This window comes from Equus przewalskii, chromosome 1, assembly GCF_037783145.1.
Source record: "Equus przewalskii isolate Varuska chromosome 1, EquPr2, whole genome shotgun sequence".
Taxonomy (NCBI): Eukaryota; Metazoa; Chordata; class Mammalia; order Perissodactyla; family Equidae; genus Equus; species Equus przewalskii.
Window position 1 is genome coordinate 132,389,248 of NC_091831.1, and position 12,780 is coordinate 132,402,027.

The 12,780-nt window shown below is 33.8% G+C and overlaps 2 protein-coding genes and 1 long non-coding RNA gene across 5 annotated transcripts in view; 2 read left to right on the plus strand and 1 right to left on the minus strand.

Moving 5' to 3' along the window:
• The window catches only part of BNIP2 (BCL2 interacting protein 2), a 38,603-nt gene extending 38,080 nt beyond the window's left edge, over positions 1–523 (plus strand). For all 3 annotated transcript variants that reach the window (XM_070623645.1, XM_070623660.1, XM_008539944.2), the window contains one exon: positions 403–523. In XM_070623645.1, coding sequence (XP_070479746.1) covers positions 403–421 — 19 coding nt within the window. In that variant the 3' untranslated portion in view covers positions 422–523. The remainder of the gene's footprint in view (positions 1–402) is intronic.
• GTF2A2 (general transcription factor IIA subunit 2) lies at positions 403–9,136 on the plus strand. The gene is made up of 4 exons (XM_070623681.1): positions 403–523; positions 1,342–1,446; positions 5,261–5,387; positions 8,839–9,136. Exons 1-4 carry the CDS (start codon positions 452–454, stop codon positions 8,862–8,864), a joined length of 330 nt encoding a protein of 109 aa, XP_070479782.1. The 5' UTR covers positions 403–451; the 3' UTR covers positions 8,865–9,136.
• Positions 2,199–12,780, minus strand: part of LOC139083917 (uncharacterized) — a 46,730-nt gene continuing 36,148 nt past the window's right edge. Inside the window, exons 3-5 of the long non-coding RNA XR_011541054.1 lie at positions 7,178–7,291; positions 6,002–6,044; positions 2,199–4,415 (exon numbers count right to left, since the gene is read on the minus strand). This is a non-coding gene — a long non-coding RNA (uncharacterized lncRNA). The remainder of the gene's footprint in view (positions 4,416–6,001; positions 6,045–7,177; positions 7,292–12,780) is intronic.

Here is a 12,780-nt window from a genome sequence, read left to right on the forward strand (position 1 = left end):
CTTCCTCTCCTATCACAGTGCTGTGCTGTCTTCTTGGTAGGCACTCTAGAAATCCCAAATTTTAAGAGAACAGGAAAATGAAGGGGAAGGCATGGAGTTGCGAGCTGAAGATTGTCTGGATCAGTGACTTGACACTAAGTAGAAAGGAATGGTACGTGGTAAATTCTAGACTAGGTCAAAAGGCAGACTTTTGAAAGAAATAGTAAAGATGTACATTTTAATAAATATAATATCTGTACTTTGTATAAAGGAGTATAAATGCGTATGTCAAAATAACAATTATATAGTAATTTGCAATTACAAGAGTTCTGATAGTTTGTATTAGAATATGTGAAGTAGACTATATTACATACATGATTTATAATATTTTCTTTTTTTAATGCTTTCATATGAAACTTATAGGACATCAATGCAAGCCTGAATAAGAAAAACAATTGCTTCCTCCTAAGCCATGGCATATCAGTTATACAGAAATACCACTTTGGGAAACAGTCTTCAGGAGAGCCTCGATGAGCTCATACAGGTGGGAGACTGAACATTGACATGTTAATTTAGATGGGTTTGTAATAATTCTTGTTACATCCCTTGCCCCAGGCAAAGAGATATGAGGTCAATTATCTTAGACTGTTCAGCCTGGCAAGTCAGTGTTCAGCTGAATGACTTCAAATTCCTGAGCATTATACCGTCCTGACGACAGGGTATAAAACAGTGATTAAATGATACAGTTGAATATATCTAAATTTTCAAAGATTTTTGTTAACATAAAAATTGAGATTGTTGGCTTTCTCCTATTTATAAGACAGGCATATTCTATGTAGCTTTAAGATAATTTTGGACAATTTGATAAAGTCATTTTGAGATTTAAATAAGAATTTTGAATTTATATTTCAATTTTAAGAGAATAACCTTTTTATATAAACCTCTCATCTAAGAACATAAGTATTTCTATGTTTTCATATATTTTATGAGCTTTGATAAAGTGTATTTGAATTTTTTTAATACATTGTTGTCCTTTGTTTTTTATTTAAAAGAAACTTGGTTCCTTCAATTTATTGAATGCCTCTTTCCAGACAGTCTTGAAGGAATGACAGAGTTTTGTCCTGGCGTTGTAACATCACTGCATATTTTCTTTTCAAAATTATGTTTGTGTCAACACAGTGCAAGAAAATATTGTCAGCCTTTGCTTCTTAATTGTCAGTTATAGCAAAGAAAAATAAGGAATTCTAGTTTAGAGGCTCTGGTTAACCTCAGTTAAATTTTAGATGATAATTCATATATTTTTGTTTATTTTGTCTTTAACGTTCTTCCCTAAGAGGATGTGTGACCTTTACTTTTTCTCAGTCTCAACAGATCACCCCGCAGCTTGCCCTTCAAGTCCTCCTTCAGTTTGATAAGGCTATAAATTCAGCGTTGGCTCAGAGGGTCAGGAACAGAGTCAATTTCAGGGTAAGGATATTTTCCTAAATCTAGAAGCCTGTACCAGTGGTTGTTACAACAGTGCTTTTTAGGACCCCCTCAATATTTATTAATCATAAAAGGAAGAGATGGCTTCATCAAATTTTGGAACTTGTTTTATAGTAACTAAATTATACTTTACTTTTTATACTAAATTCATCCCACTTAATGTGAGATACAAAGTTGTTTTTAGATTTTTATTCCATTGTTTCACAAATCAGCCTATGTGTATTTGGCTACCTTCCCTGAAGAGTTACTGAGTTTTCCAACGCCTGAAACGTTATCTGCAGGACTGAAGATAAGTGACAGAGTAATCCCTAAGTTCTGTTCTGTTTTTCAAACTCTGACCTTCAACCATTCTGGGAAAGTACAGTTATTTCTAGAAACTTCAGGTTGCCTCCCATCTACTCTTAGATAACATAGCTTATAAAGACCTGAACTGGTGGTAGATAACAGTCTGTTCTGATAGCTTCATTTCATTTGAGTTATTTATACTTTGAACAGTAATCCCAAACTGAACAAAATTATCTTTCTCAATTTGATGGTGAATCAGATTAAAAGGCCCAATGAAAGTATCATAGTGAATAGAAATAATTTACCACGTTATGATATTGATGGAGTTATATAATATAGGGTACAATACTTGGTTATTATATTTATCTAATAGGTATGCTTATGTTATAAGACATAACCATAAAGTAGAAATTAAAAAGTTGAAATATATGAAAATCAATACATGAAAAGAACATACAAATTAATTTTTATTTAAGAGAACTTTAGTGTTTGGGGGTTTTGGTTTTTGCGCATGATGACAAACACAAAAGAAAAATTTATCATTTATTCAGCGAACATTTCAGAGCCTACTACGTACCAGGCATTGTTCTGGATATTGAATATACAGAAGAGAACAAGACAGACAAGGCCTTGTATGACTTAGATTTTAATGAAGGGATAAAATCTGCACATATTGTATATTCGTATAAATAAGTCTGTTAATTTCACATGCCTAAAAATTATCTGGAGTAAAATGCATCTTTAAAACTATAAAATTTTATCAGATTTTTTAACATTGGCGATTCTGACAAAATTAGTTTGCTTTTGTTTTTGTATAAATAAACCTAAAACTTTGCCCGGTTTGTCATTCAAAGCATGATGCTTTCATTCTAAATTGATCCATGCTAATATATAAACTTTTGCCCATGTAGGAATTTTGTTTGACTGCTTATCAGACTTGGTAGGGTTCACAAGGTCTGAATAGTCTTCTAGTTGTATTGTGGTAGGCTTCTAGTTTGGATCTGTTTAGCTAAAGTTAAAGTAGTCTGACATTTGCATTTCTCTTAGAAAGTGTTTTGTAAATTTGTCTGTTTTCCAGAAGCTATAAATAATTACTCATATTTTGATCAGATCTGATTTTTCATTCCTACTGCAACTGCTCAGGCTTTCATCACCCCCCCACCACCACCATCATTACCACAAACTTGATCAATTTTAAGTCCAGAATGTTTGCAAATAGCCTTCTGTTAAGCTTGAGTGGGCATATGGCAAAGACAAAAGAAATAATATATTGGTAATACCTAATTTTTAAAGCCATATTGCTAGATCACATTTAAATATATATTTTTTACTGGCCTAGCAATAAGATCAAGGACCCATTGAAAGAATAGGATAATATGCTACATGCTAAATTTGCTTTAAATCCTCATGAATTTCATATAACAGATCATTTAATAGAATGTTATATGTTGACATTTATTAATAAAAAAGTCAAAATATGTTTACCAAGGACCTTGAACTGAATTAATTTTTAGGGATAAAATTCAGCTTGAACTAGTATGCTTTTGCAAGCATTACTCTCACTGGCAGATGAGAGTAATGATTAAACATTATTATAATACTAAACTTCAAACAGTAATTAAGCAAGGATTAAAAGACTTAATGGTCAAGGAAAAATAGCCCTTCTATTGACACTGACAATTTCTTTTTCCCTGTTATTTGATGTTTCTACAATGAACATGTATTATATAACTTTTTAAGATGATGTTTTAACTTGAGAAAAGTGTTGCCTAGTTGTAGATACACGTAAAAAAAATTAGAGGTGTTTTGAAGATAGTTTGGCCAAATGAGTGTTAAAATCAGTTACTGGACCAAGGCCAAACATTATATAGAAGGAAGTTTTTGAATATAAAGAATAAATCCAAAATCTTATTTTTAAAACAATAATCATTCTTTGAGTCCCTATATTTGAGATGCTAAATAGATTCTGACTTTCCAATAAAGACAGTGAAGATACTTAAAAACTAAATTAAATACAGGAAAGGTCTTTTAAACTTTTCTAAAAAGATTACGTTTAAACAGAGGAAGAGATTAGGTAAAATAAACTTTTTTAAACATTTGTTAGTTCTAAAGTTATCTAAGTAATATACACTCTTAATCATCAATTTGTTTTAATCTAAATATTGGAAATCATTTAATAACTTTTAATATATAAAATTAACAGCTTTCACAGTCAATCTCTTGTAGCATTTTACTTTCACAATAAAACAGTAGAATTTCAACATATATTTGAAAGTGAATGTTCACATACTAACCATAAATCCCAGTAACATGCCTGTTCAAATTACCTACACAGCTACCGCCAGTTGGATATGACAGTAAGCTACACATTCATAGGATCATTGATGACACACAAGTTCAGGGGTGCCGGAAATGAACGTTGAGTTTGGCTTTTGGCTGTTTAGCCTTCCAGAAACTCAGACTGTAGCCAAGGAGCAGATCTAATTTTTAAATTTGTTTTTTTACATTTACAATCCTGTGTCCTTTTTTTCCACTTACCAGTGTGTCATAGCACTGTTATACTGTGTTTTTACTTGTTGTGATGATCTCCCCTGCTAACCGAAGCTCACTGATGGCAGGGACCGTATTTCCATTGCTTCCATTGTACCCTCAGAGCCAAGCATGGTCTACAAATAGTAATTATTCATGTTTACTAAACTCATTAATTCCTTCATAGCCATCATAGTTTCTCTAATCCTTTTCATTAGATAAAATATTTAGATAGAATCCAGTTTTTGCTATTACAAGTAACACTGCAGGGAACATTTTTGTGCTGAATGCCTTTTTTCTGAGTTGAAGGTTGTAGGCATACAAATGTCTTAGATACTCAGATTCATATGTGAGTATGCGTGTATGTGTATCTCAGGTTTTGACTGTATTCTTTTGGTGTCTATACTTGCACTTCTACCATATTCTACAAAAATTTACTTATAATATTCAAGTACATATTCCTGCTCCTAAAAAGAAGAGAGAACTTTTAATTAATGGAAGAATGTCAGTTGCACAGGACAGTAATGGCTACTACAGTAATTCATCTGAGCTAAGTCACAGGATTAAAACTGAATGTTTCTAGGAAATCCCTGTTTTTGTACAAGTTCAGAGAATTTACACAATAAAATGTTGCATTTAAAAAGTGTTTACATAAAAATTCTAATGAACTTTCATAATTTAGCCACATGAGGGCAGTAGAAATTCAAATTTCCATTCTGCTTTCCTTCAGATTTAAGGTAAGTAATTTTCAGACTGTTACAGCACTGAAAATAGTCTGCTAAGATTTTTTTTAATGCTTCCCTTAGGAAATTTATCTAAGTTTTTTAAGTGGTAGGATGAAAATTAAGAAAAATCTTAAGCAACTAAGTATTGAATAATCATACTGTTTTAAGAATTGTATACTTGGTAGCTGAGTTCGCTTGAAAAATAAGAGGGAAAAAAATGACTCTTCATGGTATGTCTAAATTTTTTGTTTTTAAAGGGCTCTCTTAATACATACAGATTCTGCGATAATGTGTGGACTTTTGTATTGAATGATGTTGAATTCAGAGAGGTGACAGAACTTATTAAAGTGGATAAAGTGAAAATTGTAGCCTGTGATGGTAAAAGTAAGTATTCATCTAATTACTGTGAAAGCAAAGCTACTTCAAATCTTGTATTCTGTTGGTGTCTGTATGAGTCTTTAGAAAAGTCTTCATCTGAAATTAAGGTGGAAAATGGCCAATGATCCACTCCCAGATAGAGACCTGGCTTCTAGCTCAGCTAGAGTCTGAATTCCAGATCTTAAATAGTCCTCTTACTGACTTTAGGTATAAACATTTCATATTACATGTAGACTTACTTCCAGCAGATTGAATTTGTGTGGGGAAAAAAATAAGCAAACTAAAAACTTTTCTTCCCTATTTCAGTTGCAAATTTGAAGTATTTGTCAGGCTTTCCAAAACCACCTTTTTCTTTAAGGAAGTTTATCCTCTGGTTCCTGTTTTGCTGGATACCTATGGATTTTGTATTTTAAAAGTGGTTATTTAAAAGAACCACTTTTACCAGTCATAATGGTAAATATCCATTCCTCGGATGTGTTACCTCTGTGCGGGTGGATTTTCCACAGCAGACCTAAGAACTTGTTCAGGTCCTTAAATGTTTCAAAAACTATGCATCTTGGTTTTCTATTCCATGATTAGTTATCTCCATTTTGCTAATTGTATTTTAAATATATACTTACTTTACTTTATGATCTGAACCATTTGTATTTAAAGCAGCTATTCCTGAAATGAATAGAGAATACTGTTACTCTCCCAGAAGGGGAATTTTGAAAAGCAAGAGAAAGAGAAATGTAGAAAGTAATAACCTACATTTCTCAGGTTATGGGGTTGGGTGGTTTTTTTTTTAATATGTATTTCGGATTTTGAAAGAAATAGTCTAATTGCTGGAAAATGTAGAGAAGACAGAAAAGCACACAGAAGAAAAACATTTGTAACGCCATCTGGAGATAACATCACTTGTAATATTTTATTATGTAACCTTCTAGTCTTTACTTATGTATATATTTTATAGTAATATATGTATGCATATATACACATTTCCAAATATATCATTTTTTACACATAAATCATTAACTGTTCTGTTAAACGTGCTTTTTAAAGGCTACATAAAATGATACCTTCAGCCCTTTTTAAAGAAATAATCTCTTCCAGATGTCAGAAAGTCTTTGAAACTAGCAATGTTACAATGACTTATACCTTCTGGAAGGTTATCTAGGAATGATCATTCCAGGAACTTTAAGCATAGATGACTTTTTAATGTAGTCATCACATACTGTGTTCCTTGCTGTCATGACAGAAAAAGATCCATGTTATTTTATAGTTCCTGGATCACAAGATGATAATATTTCTATACGTCAGATAATGTATACTTTTTTCATATTTTTTCTTATAATTTAGGCTAATAGCATCCTTATAACCCTTAGGTTTTTAAGTTTTTACTAGACTGTAGAATTTGGGCATTAACTTATAAAGTCTTAGACCTCTATCGAAATGAGTTAATCTTGTAGACCAGTACTGTTCAGTAAAACTTTTATACTAATGGAAATGTTCTCTGTCTGCACTTGAGGTATATTAGGGCAACTGAGAAATTTAAGGTTTTAATTTTTATTTATCAGTTAACTTTAGGTAATTTAAATAGCCACGTGCCTAGCCAGTGGCTACCATACTGGACAACACGTGTGTCAGTTTCAATAATTTGAAATATAACTAAGAACCAAAGAGTCCATGCAAACGTGTATTTTACTCATAGGAGCTTCTGTCTGATGATCCTTAGAGTTTATTACTCTTGCTTAAAGATACAAGGTTATCTGTTTTTTCAAATTTCAGTGGATGAAAAAATAGCAAATCAGCCTTACCTGTTGGCAGTGGCGCCTGAGGAGCTTGCCCCACTTACAGCACAGTGTAGTAATTGATCTTCAAAGAAAAATTATTGAGTATTCAAGAAGAGCTTAGATTGTGTCCCATATACTCTGTGTCAGCAAAAAAGTACACAGTCTTAGAAATTTTTTTCCAAAATTAAAATACAGAGGCAGAAGTTTAAGTAATTAAGAAAATAGCATTCTTTAGTGACCAGATAAATGCAGTGCTGCTATCAAATAAGCCCATTCTTTCTAAAAGTCAACTTTGTGAAACAGAGTTGAGTTCCTAATATAGAAGCAGAGAAAAAGTTTTTGTGGCTAGAATTTTGATCTGTTTCTCACCAGGAGTTAAATACATTTCTCTTCTGATTGTATGTTACAGTCTTTGTGGTCTAATTTGCAACATAGAGAACCTGAGAAAAATATGGTTATGCAGCAGTTATAAGAACCAAATGTAGTATAACTTGGTTTTTCTCTAGCATAAATATGGAGAGCTAAGCATTGTCTTTTTACCTCTGCCTTGAAAGGAAAGTTATTTAAGTTCTTAAGGTATTTTCACGGTCAGCTTCCCTCTTCAACCTTGCCTCTCCTTCCCCACTCCTCAAACCAGCACCACCGTTAGTTCCTGCTTTATTTTTTTAAAAGATATTCTTAAAGTATTTAAATTTAATAAGAAATCCCTCGAGACGGAAAGTAGATTAGTAGTTTCCAGGAGCCTAGGGGAGGGAGGAGTGGAGAGTGACTGCTCATGGGTACAGGGTTTCTTTTTGGGGTGACTGTGGGAAGCATTCCCCCAATCTAGCTGCCATTGTATTGTGACAAGGTCTGGCAATGGAAGGAGAATCGTGCAAGGCACTTCTCCAGGGAACATAATTCTTTAAGCAGAATCCTTTGTCCTCCTTTCTAAAGCCTATTACTGATTAACGTCTTCCCTCTGTCCTGGAAGCCTTGTAAAAACAGGCAGAACTAGCAATAAACATATCTCAAAGAACAAACAGCAGCCCCCAAGGATGAGGGGGTCTATATTCCGTTAATTATATACTCGCTGCCCTCCTAACTTCTTTGAAGACCCTGAAACTATGTAACCTCTTCCTAAACAATCGATATGTATGCTGCACATCTGGTATGTAGATAACCACCTTTGATTATTACCTTTAGTCACGCACTGCCCCTCACCTGTTGTTCCCATGACGACAATAGTTAGACCACCTCGTGTGATTTTTTTCCTATATAAGTGTACCCTGTCCCTGAAATAAATTGGACTTGCTTGCAACTGCTTCGAGTCTCACGTCAAGCACTTACACTTTCGCCAACGCCATCTCTCCCGCGGGAACCTGGACTCTGCCGAGGCTGGACCCCGGCAGGTGACGACAATGTTCTGGAATTAGCTAGCGGTGATTGTTGCACAACTCTGTGCATATATATTAAAATCTACTAAACTTACACTTTAAAAGGGTAAATTTTATGATATGTGGAAAAGGAAGGAAGGAAGGAAGAAAACATAAAACTTTGAGAGAGAAGGGAAGGAAATTAAGGAATTAATTTGGCTCTTTATTTTCTCAATGAACAGTCATTCATTCCACAAAATATATATGTACATATTGATTTAAAATTAAGTTGTTCCTTGAATTTACTCTTTTTCTCCTCTTATTTCCTAGATACTGGCTCCAATACTACAGAATGACTAGGAAAAAAAATGGCTTTTTTATGCCATCTTCTGTTACTATTCATCGCTTTTTGAAGAGAAGCATAGAAGAGACTTTTTTTATTTATTCTAGCATTGCAGACATGACTACACTGTGCTGTACTACCAGAATTGAGTAGAAAAAGCTTATACCTCTGTAGCCTCTTACATTACCTTTACTATACAGCATGAAGAAACAACTTTTTTAATGACAAATCAAACATTGTTGCCTTCCTAAGAACATTCTTTAATAAACTCATTTTAAAACTCAATGTGAGTAATAACTAGTAGAGCTATTAAGCTAGCAATGTGAAGATACTAGATAAGCATTTTGAAAGAGGACCATGTTCCTTGCAAACGAAATTAGAAAATGCATTCATTTCAATAAAGTCTAATTAGTTTTATCAGTTGTAACTTTAGCTGATGAAAGCATCAGCAGGGGCAAAACCAAATTCTAGATTGGAATTTTACTTAGAAAATCTCTATTTTAAAAGTTCAAAACCAAAGGTAATTGATATGAAAAATCTAAGTGCAACTCAACTAGAAAAAGTTAGACAATCTTTATATAGCTTTATATAGCTTCCAAAACAAAACCAAAAATCATATTTCCAGCAACATAGTCTCCACCTGACATGTAAATGATTTCTTGAACTGGCCATGTTGGAAAAGTTTCATACACTCTTTCTTTTCCCCCCCCAGGATTTTTTTAAAGTAATTTACTTACTGCAGTAACATTGGATTATAACATTATGTAAGTTTCAGATGTACATCGTAATATATTTCAAATTCTGTGTAGATTACATCATGTTCACCACCCAAAGACTAATTATAATCCATCACCCCTTTTGCCCTCCCCCCTCCACCCTTCCTGTCTGGTAATCACCAATCCAATCTCTGTTGCTGTGTATTTGTTTGTCATTGTTTTTATCTTCTACTTATGAGTGAGATCATGTAGTATTTGACTTTCTCCCTCTGACTTACTTCACTTATCATAATACTCCCAAGGTCCATCCATGTTGTCACAAATGGCCTGATTTCATCATTTCTTATGGCTGAGTAGTATTCCATTGTGCGTATATGCCACATCTTCTTTATCTGTTTGTCCCTTGATGGGTACCTGGGTTGCTTCCAAGTCTTGGCTATTGTGAATAATGCTGCGATGAACATGGGAGTGCATGTATCTTTATGCATTAGTGTTTTCATGTTCTTTGGATAAATACCCAGCTGTGGGTATTTATTTATAAGCTGGATCATATTGTAGATCTATTCTTAATTTTCTGAGGGAACTGGATACTGTTTTCCATAGTGGCTGCACCAGTTTATCCTCTCACCAGCAGTGTACAAGGGTTCCCTTCTCTCCACATCCTCTCCAACACTTGTTTCCTGTCTTGTTAGTTGTAGCCCTTCTGACTGGAGTGAGGTGATATCTCATTGTAGTTTTGATTTGCATTTCCCTGATAGTTAATGATGTTGAGCATCTTTTCATGTGCCTGTTGGCCATACGAATATCTTCTTTGGAGAAATTTATCTTCAGATCTTTTGCCCATTTTTTAATTGCATTGTTGGTTTCTTTGTTGTTGAGACATTTGAGTTCCTTATATATTTTGGATATTAACCCCTTATCTGATATATGCTTTGCAAATATCTTCTCCCAGTTGTTAGGTTGTCTTTTCATTTTGTTGGTGGTTTCCCTTGCTGTGCAGAAGCTTTTTGGTTTGCTGTAGTCCCATTTGTTTATTTTTTCTTTGGTTTCCCTTGCCTGGTCAGACATGGTACTTGAAAATATGCTGCTAAGACCAGTGTCAAAGAGCGTGCTGCCTATGTTTTCTTCTAGAAATTTCATGGTTTCAGGTCTTACATTCAAGTCTTTAATCCATTTTGCGTTGATTTTTGTGCATGGTGTAAGATAATGGTCTACTTTCATTCTTTTGCATGGGGCTGTCCAGTTTTCCCAATATCATTTATTGAAGAGACTTTCCTTTCTCCATTGTATGCTCTTGGCTCCCTTGTCAAAAATTAGCTGTTCACATATGTTTGGGTTTATTTCTGGGCTCTCAATTCTATTCCATTGATCTATATGTCTGTTTTGTGCCAGTACCATGCTGTTTTGGTTACTATAGCTTTGTAGTATATTTTGAAATCAGGGAATGCGATACCTCCAGCTTTGTTCATTTTCCTCAGGATTGCTTTGGCTATTCAGGGTCTTTTGTTGTTCCACATACATTTTAGGATTCTTTGTTCTATTTCTGTGAAAAATGTTACTGGAACTTTGATCGGGATTGGGTTGAATCTATAGATTGCTTTAGGAAGTATGGACATTTTAACAATGTTAATTCTTCCAATCCAAGAGCACGGAATATCTTTCCATTTCTTTGTGTCTTCTCCAATTTCTTTTAACAATGTATTACAGTTTTCAGTGTACAGATCTTTCACCTCTTTGGTTAAGTTTATTCCTAGGTATTTTATTCTTTTTGTTGCAATGGTAAATGGGATTGTATAGTTAATTTCTCTTTCTGCTACTTTGTTGTTAGTGTATAGAAACAACTGATTTTTGTATGTTGACTTGGCATCCTGTGACTTGACTGTATTCATTTATTATTTCTAAAAGTTTTTTAGTGGATTCTTTAGGGTTTTCTATATATAAAATCATGCCATCTGCAAATAGTGACAGTTTCCATTCTTTTTTTCCAATTTAAATCTCTTTTATTTATTTTTCTTGCCTGATTGCTCTGGCTAGGACTTCCAGTACTATGTTAAATAAGAGTGGTGAAAGTGGGCATCCTTGTCTGGTTCTTGTTCTTACAGGGATAGATTTCAGTTTTTCTCCATTGAGAATGATGTTAGCTGTGGCTTTATCATATATGGCCTTTATTATGTTGAGGTGTTTTCCCTCTATACCCATTTTATTTAGCGTTTTTATCGTAAATGGATGCTGTATCTTGTCAAATGCTTTCTCTGCATCTATTGAGATGATCATGTGATTTTTATTCTTCATTTTGTTAACATGGTGTATCACGTTGATTGATTTGCAGATGTTGAACTATCCCTGCATCCCTGGAATGAAACCTAGTTGATCATGATGTATGATCTTTTTAAGGTATTGTTGTATTTGATTTGCTAGTATTTCGTTGAGGATTTTTGCATTGATGTTCATCAGTGATATTGGCCTATAGTTTTCTTTTTGTGTGTTGTCCTTCTCTGGTTTTGGTATCAGGATAGTGTTGGTTTCATAGAATGAGTTAGGAAGCCTCCCCTCCTCTTCAGTTTTTGGAACAGTTTGAGAAGGATAGGTTTAAGTCTTCTTTGAATGTTTGGTAGAATTCACCAGGGAAGCCATCTAGTCCTGGACTTTTATTTTTGGGGAGGTTTTTGATTACTGTTTTGATGTCCTTACTGGTGATTGGTCTATTCAAATTCTCTACTTCTTCTTGATCCAGTTTTGGAAGGTTGTATGATTCTAACAATTTATCCGTTTCTTCTAGATTATCCAATTTGTTGGCATATAGCTTTTCATAGTATTCTTATAATGTTTTGTATTTCTCAGGTGTCTGTTGTAATTTCTTCTCTTTTATTGCTGATTTTATTTTTTTGAGCCTTCTCTCTTTTTTTCTGGGTGAGTCTAGCTAAAGGTTTGTCAGTTTTGTTTATTTTTTCAAAGAACCGGCCCTTGGTTTCATTAATTTTTTGTTTTTTGTGGGTTTTTTTAGCCTCTATTTCATTTATTTCTGCTCTGATTTTTATTGTTTCCTTCCTTCTGCTGATTTTGGGCTTTCTTTGTTGTTCTTTTTCCAGTTCCTTTAGGTGCACTGTTAGATTGTTTATTTGGGATTTTTCTTGTTTGTTGAGGTAGGCCTGAATTGCTATAAACTTCCCTCTTAGAACTGCTTTTGCTGTATCCTATAGATTTTGGCATGTC

Bases quoted from the DNA above. Each gene is read 5' to 3' on its own strand.
- GTF2A2 (XM_070623681.1), top strand. From the start codon at position 452: ATGGCATATCAGTTATACAGAAATACCACTTTGGGAAACAGTCTTCAG. The intron at 524-1,341 runs GTGGGAGACTGA...ACTTTTTCTCAG, and splicing joins GCCTCGATGAGCTCATACAG to TCTCAACAGATCACCCCGCA. The intron at 1,447-5,260 runs GTAAGGATATTT...TTGTTTTTAAAG, and splicing joins GGAACAGAGTCAATTTCAGG to GGCTCTCTTAATACATACAG.